The following is a 14583-nucleotide window of genomic DNA, read 5'->3' on the forward strand; positions in this document are numbered from 1 at the left end:
AGCAACTTACAAAACTTTAGCATGCTTCATTTTTAAAAACTTTTTTCAACAAATAAGCATTTATTATCTCTTCCTCTTTCTTCTTCTCTTCCCCTCCATTAAAAAAATCAAACCCTTTCCCCTTTTCTTTCTCTTTCCTCTTTTCATCTGTCCTACTTCCCTCTTCTTCCCCTTCTCTTTTCCCATCCCATTCTCCTCATTCTCCCCCTATCCTTTTCTTCCTTCTTCCTCTCCTCCTTCATATTTCTCTTCCTCTCCTTCTCCTCACCTGTCTTCTTTAATTATGGTTGGTGGTTGCATTTATCTGTTATTGGACTTCGGGAATTTGTTGTTATTTTACAAATTGTTCTTTGAATTCTCATCAATTTACTCTGCATTAGTTAATTACAGGTCTTCCCACCTTTTCTAAGAGCATCCTTTTTGTCATTTCTTATGGCCCCCTAATTTATTTAGCCCTTCCTCAATCTGTGAACATTCCCTTAATTCCAAACCTTTGCCATTACAAATGTGCTTGTATTTTTGTTTTTACAAATGAGTCCTCTTAAAAAAAAATTCCTTTGAAAAGTGTACTTTATATTCAACAATTGTTAATATACCCATTACTAAGTCACCTAGGCAGAGACAGTATTTTACAGTAAGAACTCTATAATACAGCTGATGAATCTTCATCATCTTTATCACAGCCACCATGATCAGTATTTATTATAGTACTTTAAGGTTTACAAAGCATTTTCCAATATTCTCTTTCATTCTCATAACAACTGGTAGGTTGGTGCTATTTTTCCTTCTATCTTATAGAGGAAAAAAATTGAGACAGTTTAAATAGAGTCCCTTGACTTGAGAGTGTCTGAAACTCCAGATCTGACCTCCTGTCTTCATGACTCTAGGGCCAGCATTCTTTCTGCCCTTGCATTTAGCTGCCTCTTCTCCTGCTTTTCTGACTTCTTCCTCATACTTTGTATTCTGGTTGTACATAATTCCTTATGGAATTGTTACAAATCCATTTCCTCATCCTTACCCATGAATTGAGTTCGTGATCTCTTTTATATATTTAAGTCATATTTTGAGGACAGTGATATCTCTCTAGATTCCTGTTCTTCTTTGATCTTTTTTGCAAAACATGAAAATATTGACCACTTTTTGTTGCCTGATGTCTTAATTCTTTAGGCTTTTGTCAAACAGACTTCTCTCTACTGGTTCTCTCTTCTGTAATGCAATATCATTTTTTCAATTCTTCATTTCCTTGAGACCTTGATAACTTCAGCAAACAAGTACATTTTCTTTTACACAGAACAGAATATGAGTAGTTTTACACATGTTTAAGAATAAAAGAATATATTAAAATTAATATGGTAGAAACAAAACTGACCTGTTTCATGCCTTTTTATTTTTGTTCTCTATATTTCAGAATGTTTCACTTCTTTCTTTTCACACTCTTTCTTCCTCCCCTCATACATTCTTCTTATCCATCATTATTTCTACCTTTGTCTAGTATCCACAGCTCCCTCCATCTTTCCAAAAAAAGACCTTCCCTTGTAACAAATTAAAATAGTAAATCTAAGGAAATTCACCCTTTAGAAGGGTAAGTTTCTTTTTTCCTCCTTTACTAATGAGGTAGTTTACATTTTCTTCTTTTTTCAATTTTTTGGTTTTGTTTAATAGATTCTTGTTGCCTCATGAAGTCATTGATTTCCACAGACTCCATTCTTTTTTTTTAGAGAAGAATTTTCTTCATTTACCATTTGCAACTCCTTTTCCATTTGGTCAATTCTGTTTTTTTAAGAGTTTTCCATTTGACCATGTGAGGTTTTGAGAGAATTGTTTTCTTTTTGCATTTGTACAATTGTATTTTCCAAGGTTTTCTTTTCTTGTTGCAAGGTGTTAATCTTCTCTTGGGCTTCTTTTCCTAAATTTTCTGATTGATTTTTGAACTCCTTCCTGATTTCTTCAAAGAAGTCTTTCTGTGCTGGAGACCAATTCATATTCTCCTCAGAGGTTCTAGGTCTCTCTGAGTTAGGGTCTTTTCTAGGAATTTTTCTATGGGTCCCCCTTTCTGCTGGCCTTTCTTCATTTTCCTAAGATCATGTGTTGGGGGAGGGGCTAGTTCACAGAAGTTTGGTTTGGGCTTCCTAGAAGCTTTACTCACTGGGTTTAGTAACTCCATGTGGGCCCACCAGTAGCAGGTGATAGAGGCTTTGCTCACTGAGTGTAATAACTCCAACTGGCCAGTAGGGGGTTTTAGAGGCTGGAACTCACCCTCCAGCCCTTCCAATAAGTGCCAGGCTGTCAGTCCCATGGCCAATGCCTTCACTCTCCAGTTGTTTCTTTGAGCGGTTCCTACAGCGAAAGCCTCTAGGGCTGATCTCAGGTTAGTCCTGCTCTCACCCCAACCCTGCTGGCTCTCTGCTCTCTGAGCCCAGCTCACCCAAAATCCCTGAAGACAGACCTTAAGCTAGGTGCTCTTCTCCTAGCTTCTCTTTCTGGATTTTGTCGATCAGATTTCCATTAAGATGTTTGTTTCATGTTATATATGAGGGAAGATCAGGAGATCTTAGCACAGGGCCTGGCTTTTCTCCGCCATCTTGGCTGGGAGTTCTTTGCTCCTTTAGTTCAGATTTTCACTTTCAAGAGTAAGAAGATTGCTCCATCATCTTTTTTTTGGGGGGGGGAGACAGTGGAGTTGAGTGACTTGGCCTAGGTCACACAGCTAGGCGATTTTAAGTGTCTGAGGTCAGATTTGAACTCAGGGCTTCCTGGCTCCAGGGTCAGTGCCCTATCCATTGTACCAACCTAGCTTGCCTCTTCCTTCCTCATCTTTCTATTGAATCTGATATTGATTAATACATTAATACATTTCAAATATTTTGGCTTGTTTTCTTTTAACATACTGTACTTTTATAAATTTGTTTACTTTGAAGCTTTTCACTTCAGGGTGCATCTTCCCAGGTTTCAAGCTATATCTTTTGTCATTTCTTATGTTCCAATAATATTCCATTATATCCATATATGATATTTTTTTGCCATTCCTCATATTATGGATACCTACTTTAAAGTATCTAGTTATATCAAAAAATGCAGGCATAATTATTTTTTTGGATATATTATGCCTTAATCTTACTAGATTAAAGCATTGTATTACTAAGGCTTGATTGAAAAGCACATACAGTTCAGTGATAGTATATTGATTTTAGAATAGACACTACACTTTACCATCCATTATTGTATTTTTGTCAATCAACATCTGCTCTAATCACTGTTCTTTTTTAATCATCTTGGTCAAATTAATGAATGTGAATTGATACTTCAAAGGTGTTTTAATTTGCATTTTTCTTCTTATTAATATTTCAGAAAACTTTTTCCATGAGGTTATTGACAATTCATATTTCTTTTGAAATATATCTTCTTGATATTCTTTAACTGTTTTTCTGTTTTGAAAGGTACTTCTTATATATTTATGTAGTTTCCATTGTATATGTAACTACATTCTAAACACATTTTTCTTTACCTTTGGAAGATCTACCTCCTTTTTTTTATTTTAATTTTTTTTTTTCTTTTTTATTTAAGGCAATGGGGTTAAGTGACTTGCCCAAGGTCACATGGCTAGGTAATTATTAAGTGTCTGAGGGCAGATTTGAACTCAGGTCCTCCTGACACCAGGGCTACCTGGTGCTCTATCCACTGCACCACCTAGCTGTCCCTCTACCTTCTTTCTGAATCCAACTCAGGGGTTACTTCCTCTTTGAATTTTTCCTTGTTTCTACCAATTAAGAATTTTCTAATACGTTTTCATCTTTGCTCCTTTAGTTTCTTCTTTGTTATGTACTTAATCATTTTGCAAGTCGTAATGTAGTTAATTATGCTGTTTCACCCCCCAGCACCTAGGGCAGAGATGTTTGTTTCATTGAAATGAATTCTTTCTAGCTCATGGTTTCTATAGGATTTAGGGCAAAGCTTGACACTCATGCATTTGTTGTTGTTTTTTTTTTTACACTATTTAAATTGTTGCTGGGGAAGGGAAGAGAAAAATGAGATACATTATACTTAGATATATTTCATTTTGTTCTTTTCCTTTCCTGCATCAAATGTTCCAGCAATTCTCAACATCAAAAATTTAATAAAAACCCAATAATACTTATATATTTGAACATTTCATCTAAGCCATACAATCATGAAGGTTATTCATGAGGAGAAAGGTTATTCAAGCTATCCTTTCTTGTCCCAAATGTCTTTGGTACTTTTTTTACTCCCTAATAATTTACCATGTATTAGAGTTGTCAATTTCCAACATGAATGTTTATCAATAGTCTCTGTTCCTTTGGAATATTGTGTGTAGCTTTGTATTTTTCATGATACTATAATTTTTAATTGCTACAGAAGGGGAGAATTCATGCATATTTTATAATGTGATTTCTAATAAAAAATTTAAAAATGTTATGAAAAATTTTTTTTGATAACTACCTTCCCCTAGATTGCTATTCAGAAGAGTAAGTTATCTGAAAGTCAGGAAAAAGCTATGAATTTGAAGAAGGACTTGGCAGAGATGCAGGAATGGATGACTCAGGCTGAAGAAGAATATTTGGAAAAGGATTTTGAATACAAATCACCAGAAGAACTAGAGAGTGCTGTTGAAGAAATGAAGGTAGGAGTATAATCATATAAAATTTGGATTTAGGCCATTTATTTCAGTTTTGGGGAATAAGATTGAGTTGTTTTCCAGGAACAAAAGAGTTTGTCTTCTTGAAGTCTGTTCTGGCCTTATAGTTTCCTCTATTTTTTACCCTTCAATATGTGAAACAGCTTTTTGTTGTTGTTATTGTTGTTTTGTTTTTTTAAATGCCTGGGACACCTTTATTGCTTGCCAGCCTATCCTGGAGCTTCTCTGTCACTTAGTAAGGCATCAGAACCCTTCACCACTACTTTGATATCCACTCAGCCCAAAGTATTTTTTTCCCTTCAATTCTGTACTATGTAAATTGTTCAGTGCACTTAAAAAAAATACTCTGGGCAAGGTGCCCAGCCTTCAAGTATTACTTCAGTTGTCCTTGAGTATTTTAGCTGACACAGAAACTATGACTTTAAAGGGCATTTTGATACACTTGAGAACAAGTAGTGACTCTTTTTAGCCAAAATTTAATCTGCCTGAATGTACAAGGTGAAGAAAACGTCAACCCAGTAGCTTTGCTGAAAATAGCATTGTATGTGGAATTAGTTTTGTTGCTCAGAGTCTTTAGTGCTTTTGTTGGGACAAGTGCTTATTGATACAAGTGCCCTTGGGAAGTACTTACTGTTTATCAAAGGCATGTAAGGAATTTTGAATCACCAAGAATACTTGAAGTTAGCTTAAAATTTTAAGAAGAGAGTCAACTCTTGCTTGATATTCTTCTGCTGGCATTGAAGTGATGCCTTTTATATTATTGAAATTCATCGACCATTTAATTTCTTGTTCATTTTTATTTAGTTTATATTTTATTGGTCACACTTAATCTCAAAGAAACTGGGAAATAGAGGGATAATAGAAATTATAATAAATAGATATTTTAGAATACTCCAAATTATCATGAGATGCTGTACTTTCTCTTCCAGAATAGGGAAAGAGAGATAAGAAATATGAAAGCTGTAGAAGTTTTCAGTTTCTCCTATGTGTTTTTCATTGTCTATCATTTATGGTTTTGTTTGAAATATTAGAAGTTCTTGTCACGTGCCATCAGCCAGAATTAAAATGTAAACAGAAAGAAGGAAATTATAAAACAGATAAATGAATCTTATCTTATCTTATCTGATATTTTTATCATTCTTGAAGTTGATCTCTCCCATTAATAATAAATTTTACGTGAAGAGTTTTTGGTCATTTAGGATGAATTAAATTTCAGTTTTTCCCTACCCTTAGTGGAAGCATGATCCAGTGCAAAGGTAGAGGATGAAGCTCAAGTTATGTCTCTGACTCTAACTTGGTGAACTCTGGGACCATGAACCAGTCCCTTCAACTCCCTTAGTGTTTCTTTCCTTATATGTCAAAGGATGGGGTTAGACTAAATGAATTCTAAGGTGATTCTGGCACCTCTTGAACATAACTTAGGCATAGCATCTCTGCTAATAGTTTTATTGTGATCCATAGGAAACCAACTGATTGAACCATATTTGCTTTATTTAAAGAAAACTACATTCTCTCTACTTCATTAAAAATTTAGTATTGAAGTTATTTTAGGGGATCTTTTTAAAATTTAAGTACTAAATTTAATACTAAATTTAAATACTAATTTAAATACTAAGGTCCACTAAATGAGGAAAAATATTATGGCAATAGCTCCTGAAGTCACCTGTGTTATGCTTCTATAGTATCGAGAAGAATATATTCGTCTTGCAAAATAGTGTAATTATTATTTACACTCTTATTTATATTTGTATCTGCTCATCCCTGTAGGAGCATACATCCTTTGAATACCATTTAATAAATTCTTTTATTTACTGTTTCTGTTCTTGTATTAAAAAAGCCTTGAAATCTAATTAATTATGATAATTAATTTAGCTATCAGTATTCTGATTAAAGTTTAGAAAGAAAACAAAATAAAAGCATTTATAAAGCAATTGTGGAAGGGAGAAGTGCTTTTTTTCCTTTTTCCTTTGATGTTTAATCTATTTTCCCACCATTGCAGAGGGCAAAAGAGGATGTCTTGCAGAAGGAGGTGCGAGTGAAGATTTTGAAAGACAGCATCAAGTTGTTAGCTGCAAAAGCTCCATCTGGTGGTGAAGAATTAACATCAGAGTTGAATGTTGTATTGGAAAACTATCAGCTTCTTTGTAATCGAATTCGAGGGAAATGCCATACACTAGAGGTTTGCTGTTTTCCTCCCTCTCCCCCTTCCGTAAAAATACCCTTTAGATTCATAACTATTTATGCAAATTTTGGAATGAAATTGTCTAATAGTCTATTATCTTTACCAGTTATATTTGCTTTAATGTAATATTTCTGTGTATCTATGATCATACTGATCTAAATACTGTTTCCAGTAGTATATATTATAGGCCAACTGCTCCTTCTGAATCCTTGGGATTATTGTCCATATCTTCCTATAATCTTCTGTAGGAGATCCTGCCAGGACTGCTCTTGGCATCATTGCATAGATAACTGTGGACCATATAGGCACCAGTTTTGTCATGCTCTCACTATTTGATTCAAGCAATTTTTTCCATTTGTACATTTTTATTTTTATTTATGTTTTTTGTTTTTGACTAGTTCTTCATTTTTTATTATATCCCTTCTTACTCCTCCGTAGATTGAGTTATCCCTTTTAATACATAATGAAAAAAGAAAGAGGGGGAGGAAAGCATTTCTATAAAACCAATGAACATTAAAAGAGGGAAGAGTTTTATCATTTAAAAAGGAATAGCAAGTTGGATATAGTAAATTTGCATTTCATGGCAATTCTTCTTCTTATACTATGTTTTAGAAATTCTTCCCCCCTTAAATAAAGAATAAAATAAATAAAATACTCAAGTTACATATTTAAAAAATAATATTTTAGTTATGCCACTTTTCCATTGATAATAGCCAGTGTGATCTACACCTTAATTCTGTGGAGACCATTATGCTTCATGCTTTATCGCCAGACAATTTCTGTTAGCCAATAATTTAGCATTAATTTCATTAATTCCCTGATGATGCAGAGACTTGAAAATGAAATCCACAATCACCAATAATTCTTCCTAACTTGTCATGTGGTATAATGGATAAAAACTGCCTGTTGTCCAGATTTTGATTTACATTTGGGTGAATACCACAAAAAAACTGTTCCTTAGTTTTTATGGCTTTAGCAAATACTTCATAGATGGATTGGAACTGGAATTGAATAGTGGGAGACTAGATCGATTTGCTTTGGAAGTAAAATTTTTAATAATCCCAAAATTTTCTCTAAAACTGTTTCATCTTTGTACTTTTTCACAGTAGGGATTGTTCTGTTGTGTTTATTTTTGAATAATCTGTGCCTCATATAGTGCCTATCACATTATAGGCTCTTTGGGGATTAATTAATTAGCATCAATAGTTTATATAACTCATCTTAAAGAGAGCTAAAGTAGTGTTCAAATACTATGTATTCTGATTTAAATTCTACAAGTGACCTTCAGTGTGACCTTGGGCAAATCTTTATCTTTCTGATTTTCAGTTTTTTTCATTTGTAAAATTAAGGGTCTTGGATTAGATGTTTTCAATTTTATTTTCTATCTTTGTTGCTATAATTAATGAAAAAATGGAGAAAAAAGAAAGGGGAGTTTTTTTAAAGGAATTCAGTTTTGTTACTCTAAATTAGTAAACCTAATATGCTTTGTTGTTGTGGGGAGAGTGCTGTCCTTAGAGCCATCAGAAAATTGGTTTTAAATCTTACTTCTCATCAGACTCTCTCTGAGATCATATTCAAGTCCCTAAATCTCTTAGTCTCAGATTCATCACCTATAAAATGCAGGTAGGAAAACCTGTGCTGCTGCCAACTGGAGAGTATATATAAAAAAATTTGAAATCTTTGATAATGCTGCATAAATGTAAAATTATTTTATACATAGGAATCAGTAAGAGGAAACAAAAACATCATTAGACTTATATAAAAATGTTGTAAAAACAGCCATTTTTTGTCTGTTATATTTTTATATTTTAACTAGATAAGTATCACATATATTGTATCTGAATGCTTACAACTTTAGTCTTTATGGTGTATAAGTGTAATGGTACTCTAATTTTATCAAGCATTTTGTTTTGAAGGTATATTCTATTTTGTTCATTTGATTAAAAATTGTCATTGAGATTGTATATTATTGAGTTATATTATGTTGGATGTAGAAGACATCTATGATCAACACTAATATTTAATTCCTAAAAAATTGTTATCATTTAATATTTTAAATTAGGGAATGTCTTCCTCAAATTTACTAGTTTCAACTATGCTTTGTATGGAAATTTCTCTAAAACAAAAATTACTATGTTCTTAGAACTTCTAGGCTAGATTAGGTAAAATCATGGTGGGAATAGATACTAAGATTTCTTAGGAAAAAGAAGAATATAGAATGGAAGAAAGAGGAGAAAGAGAAATCTAACTTCCTCCTCTGCCTTTCGTTCAGAAAGAAGGAAAATTTAGGAATTTTTAGGATGGCAGATAAGCTATGTATCTTGAAGTCAAGATAAATTCAACATAAAAGATTCTGAGGTAATAGAAAAATAGGAGGAGTGAATGAATGTAGCAGCTAAGGACATCAACATCAATGACAGAAGAGAAAGCAGCAAGAGAGTTCTTTCTAAATATCCTGAAGGAAAAAAGTATATGAAACTGTCAGAAGTAACTTTCAATTCTGGCCTTTTCACTAATGAAGGATTGTCGAAAGTGGCAGAAGGGAAGGGAAAATGGGGACAATATGTATAGGGAAGCAAAAAACAAAAGTAAGTAAAGAGGGTCATTGAAGTATCTTTTTTTAAAAAAATTTCCTAGAAGAGAAAAGAGAGAAAATCAGCAAGAAATACAGTTAAGCAGGATAGCTCTGAATACTTCAAGTTAAAAATGTTATATATTTGGGCAAGTAAGTGGTGCAGTGGATAGAGCCCTGGAGTCAGGAGGGTCTTGAGTTTAAATTCAGCCTCACATACCATTTACCTAGCTGTGTGACCTTGGGCAAGTCACTTAATCCCATTGCTTTGCAAAAAACCAAATAAATAAAAAATAAAATAAATAAATAAACAAAAGTTTATTTAAAAAGAATATCAATCTATATAAAGCGACATACAATATCTGATTTTTCTGTTTTTTTCTGTTTTACTATAAATACACACACACACACACACATATATATTATTATGAAATCATATACTTACCAAAAGAAAAGCTTCCAACCTAAGTTGTGTCTTTTCTGTTTTTTCTACACAATCACAATTCCTTAACCCTTTTTTGATTTAGGATCCTTTTGTCTATCTATTGAAATCTCTAGATTTTTGTTCTCAAAATAATGTTTTTAACTGCATAAAATAATACAAAGGATAAGAAAGGAAATCAAATTATATTTTAATAGAATTATAAATAAAAATTCATGGATCCCTTGCCTATTAACTTAGACTTCTTTGCTGTGGTCTTATTTGCCTTTTGATGCTCATTTTACTACTAATGATTGAACATGAAATGGCAGGAAAATATCTTATCAGTTCCCTGACAAAGTGGTTTGGTATTTACTAAGCGCTACTTTGGTGGAAAAATTGCTGGATATTTCTCTTCTGAACTCCTTGATATTTTTTGATTACTTTTTGATTGCTTTTTGAAAAAATTTTTTCCTTATTGTGGTACATAGTATTATAACTAGTCCTTGGATCTATACTTTTTTAATTAGATTATTCTTGATTAAGCACAATCTGTAGATACTGGTAAGTGTAATTATGTGTTTATTGCCCTCCAGACTAATTTGATTTGTCCTCCTTTTAGGAGGTATGGTCTTGCTGGATCGAACTGCTTCATTATTTAGAACTGGAGACAACCTGGCTAAATACTTTGGAAGAGAGAGTACAAAGCACTGAATCTCTACCTGAGAGAGCAGATGCTCTCAATGAAGCCCTTGAGGTACTAATGAGCCATATTTTTTTATATATGATAATTTCCTCTTGCCATTCTCAGATTCATCCTGGGCTAAAATAAAGAAGACCATTTCTTATAGGGTTATTTTGTTCTTTGGAATGTTGCAATTTTAATGAGCATCATCAGCTTTTACTTATTGCTGAAGGATGTCGCAGCTCCTGCTTGTGTGGGAAAAGAACTTGTAGTCCACTAATCATCTCAGGATGCCTGTGTGAGAGACAGGTAGCAATTCATATAATCGTTTTTGAGAGGTTGTGAATCAAAAGCCAAGAAATAACTTGTCAGAAGCTACCAAGCAAATGAAAAATCTGGCATGAAGTTCAAGTTGCTTTTTGTTCTACAATTTTTATTTTTATTAAATAGAACTAGGAGAGACAGTCTAGGATAGTGGTTAGACACTTGACCTCAGAAGCATGAAGATCTAATTTCAAGTCCTGTGCATTACACAACCTATGTGATCCTAAGCAAATCATTTAATTTCACCATGCCCCCTTCAATTCTCTGAAACTATAAGTAGCAGAAGAGGTGCTGATCCACATTGATATGGAAAGATTTACACTGAGTTCTTCCAGTGATGAAATTTGGTCTGATGCAAAAGAAAAATCAAAACTATTATTCCTTGAAATGATCATACTGGAAGCAAATGTTTGTTTGATTTGTTTTTTTGTAATTGGAATTGTATAGTTCAAGTCTCCCAGATGTGTGAGGTTATCTGGCAATCATACTAGAAGGATCATATCATAATGTAGTTTACTTTTCACACAAATAAAGTCAGATCTAACCAATTGAAAAAACATCAATTGCTCATGATTAGCTGAGCAAATATAATAAAAATGACATTCTATGCAAATTAAATTACTTATTTGGTTCCATGGCCATCAAATTACCAAAAAACTTTTTACAAAGCAAGAAAAATAGTAACAAAATTCATCTGGAGCAACAAAGTTTAAGAATATCAAAGGAATTGATTAAAAAAATGCAAAGAAAGGTGACCTAGTTGTAATAGATGTAAAACTATATTATAAAACAACAGTCATCAAAACTGCCTGGTACTTGTTAAGAAATAGAGTACTAGACCAGTGTATTAAAGTAAGTACAAAAGAAATTGAAGTAAATACACTACGGTAATTTCCTTTTCGATAAACCCAAGGACACCTAGCTTCTAGAATAAGAACTCACTTTTTGACAAATAATAGAATGGCAAAAACCAGGTATTTTCTGGAGGGCAATTTGGAATTATGCCCAAAGGGCAATAAAGATGTGTATATCCTTTGATCTAGAAATACCACTACTGGGTTTATACCCTGAAGAGATCATGAAAAAGGGTAAAAACATCTCTTGTACAAAAATATTCATAGCATCTCTGTGGTGGCAAAGAATTGGAAGTTGAGTGAATGTTCATCAGTTGGGGAATGACTGAACAAATTGTGGTAAATGCATGTTATGGAACACTGATGTTCTATTAGAAACCAGGAGGAATGAGAATTTAGAGAAGCCTTTGTAAGGATTTGAATGAACTGATGCTGAGTGAGATGAACAGAACCAGAAGAACATTGTACACTAAAACAGCAACATGGGGTTGATAATCAATCTTAGTGGCCTTGCTCATTTCATCCATGCACCATCAGGGACAATTTTGGGGTATCTATGATGGAGAATACCTTCTGTATCCAGAGAAAGAATTGTGGACTTTGAACAAAGACCAAAGTCTATTACCTTTAATTTTTAAAAAAAAAAGTTATATTATGTAATTTTGCTATCTCTTATGCTTTATTTTTTCCTTAAGGATATGATTTCTCTCTTAACAAATTCAATTTTGAGCAATGGAAACAATGCCTTCTGTGGGGGGTGAGGGGAAGGAAGTGAGATTAGGGGAAAAATGCATAATTCAAAAATAAATTAAATAGAAGTAGAAAAACCAGATATAGACCCACATCTCACACCATATACCAAAAAAAAAAGTTCAAAATAGATAATGAAGGATTTGGACATAAAGGGTGATACCATAGACCAATTAAGAGAACAAGGAATACTCTACCTAATCTGTCAGATCTATGGAAGGGGAGAAGTTTACGACTAAACAAGAGATACTGAACATTATAAAATTGCAAATTGAATGATTTTGGCTATATTAAATTAAAAAGGTTATGAACAAATTAAAAATTCATAACAATGCAGCCAAGATTAGAATGAATACAAAAAGATGGACAATTTTTCCTAGTGTTTCTGATAAAAGTCTCATTTCTATAATATTTTGAGAACTGATTCTGATTTATAAGATTAAAAGTCATTTCCCAATTGATAAATGCAGCTTATCTATAACATGACTTGAATGGAAAAAATTGCATTATAAGTCTGCAGCCAATTAATAAATTTAAGTATTTTGATGGTGAAGCCAGTGCTACTGACAATAATGTGTAGTGAGAAAAAAAGTTGTAGTGTAGGCAGTTGATGAAAATGATCTAAATTGGAATAGTGGAATGGGATGATGAAATCAGAGACAAGTTGAAGAGGATTTCCCCAAATTGGTAGCAGTTTGTAAAACAGATTGTCCATTAATAGTAAATTAAAATATCAAAAATTGCAGCATAATAACTGGAATGTGAAAAGATAAGGTTTTACACCTTGACATGACATAACACTTCAAATCATAAGTTTGTTTCATTTTTTTTTTCTATTTAGTCTTTGGAATCAGTTTTACGCCATCCAGCAGATAATCGCACACAGATCCGTGAACTTGGTCAGACTCTAATTGATGGTGGGATTCTTGATGATATAATCAGTGAGAAGTTAGAGAACTTCAATAGCCGATATGAAGAATTGAGTCACATGGTAAGAATCACAGTACTCATAAATAATAATGATTAATTATTATTCCAGTTTAAAGGAAGGATGATGAAGGAAACTAAAGTTTTACTCTGCAGATAATGTTGAGGCTAAACTCAAGCAGAATCACAAAGTAGATCTGACTTTCTTCAACAAAAATACCATTGACATAATTTCTAGCCATTAATTCTCTTCATTTCCTTTTAGATATAGAACTTTATTATCTGACAAAATGCAATTTTGTATTCGGCCTTTAAATAGATAAATAATTTAGAAAATAGAGTTCATTCCATCTTGATTGGTGATATATCTGAATGTCATTGAGTTTCTTAGTCTTTAACAGTACAAATAAATTTCATTATACATTTCTGAACATTGTATTATATCAAGAAAGATACATGTCACTGTAAAGTGGTAAGAATACTTAACCTTTTACAGCAAATGTTAGCAATTATGTGCAAAATGTAGTGAATAAGACAGGATATTAATTTCATTGATTTAAAGCAAACATTGCGCATAACAAGTCTACAAAGCAGAATTTCACATGAATAAATATTTATAAGACATTGTAATTATATATGCCTTCTTCCAATATGTTAAAACAATACATAGAATTATTTTTTGTGTTTTTTCCTATCTTGACCATTTTGTGAATCATGGTCATTTGTATTTATGTTTATAAAGTTGCTCTTTTTTTTGGGAAATGTGCATCTAAGATCAAAAGTAATCATAATACATTAGTGGCACACTAAAAGTTACCCCTGACAAACACAAGAATAAAGCAAGGTTTCTCCACTATTTTTTCAATAAGTTCTAGAAATGTTAGCAATGACATTAAGACAACAGAAAGAAATTAAATTAATAAAATGAGGCAAAGAAGAGATAAAAATATCCTTAGTTGTTGAGGCATGATAGTTTTATTTATAACATTCTAAGGAATCAACAAAGAAAGTACCTGAGAAACTTAGAAGCTTCAGTTAATTTTCAGGTTTCACAATAAACCCACAAAATCAACATAATTTCTATATAATTAAAAAATCCTAAAGACAATAATAGAAAGTAAATTGTAAAATAGCTACAAAACGTAAAAAATAATTTGAAGTCTTCTACCAAATCACCTGTAATATTTGTGCAGCTTTGAATAAAAATGTTTCTT

General features: G+C 32.6%; 1 protein-coding gene across 3 annotated transcripts in view; it reads left to right on the forward strand.

Moving 5' to 3' along the window:
* The window catches only part of UTRN (utrophin), a 435226-nt gene that overhangs the window by 15734 nt on the left and 404909 nt on the right, over positions 1-14583 (forward strand). For all 3 annotated transcript variants that reach the window (XM_074187765.1, XM_074187767.1, XM_074187766.1), the window contains exons 5-8: positions 4469-4639; positions 6654-6833; positions 10452-10586; positions 13284-13433. In XM_074187765.1, the coding sequence (XP_074043866.1) occupies positions 4469-4639; positions 6654-6833; positions 10452-10586; positions 13284-13433 (636 nt within the window). The remainder of the gene's footprint in view (positions 1-4468; positions 4640-6653; positions 6834-10451; positions 10587-13283; positions 13434-14583) is intronic.

Source organism: Macrotis lagotis, chromosome 5 (genome assembly GCF_037893015.1).
Source record: "Macrotis lagotis isolate mMagLag1 chromosome 5, bilby.v1.9.chrom.fasta, whole genome shotgun sequence".
NCBI classification, from domain to species: Eukaryota; Metazoa; Chordata; class Mammalia; order Peramelemorphia; family Peramelidae; genus Macrotis; species Macrotis lagotis.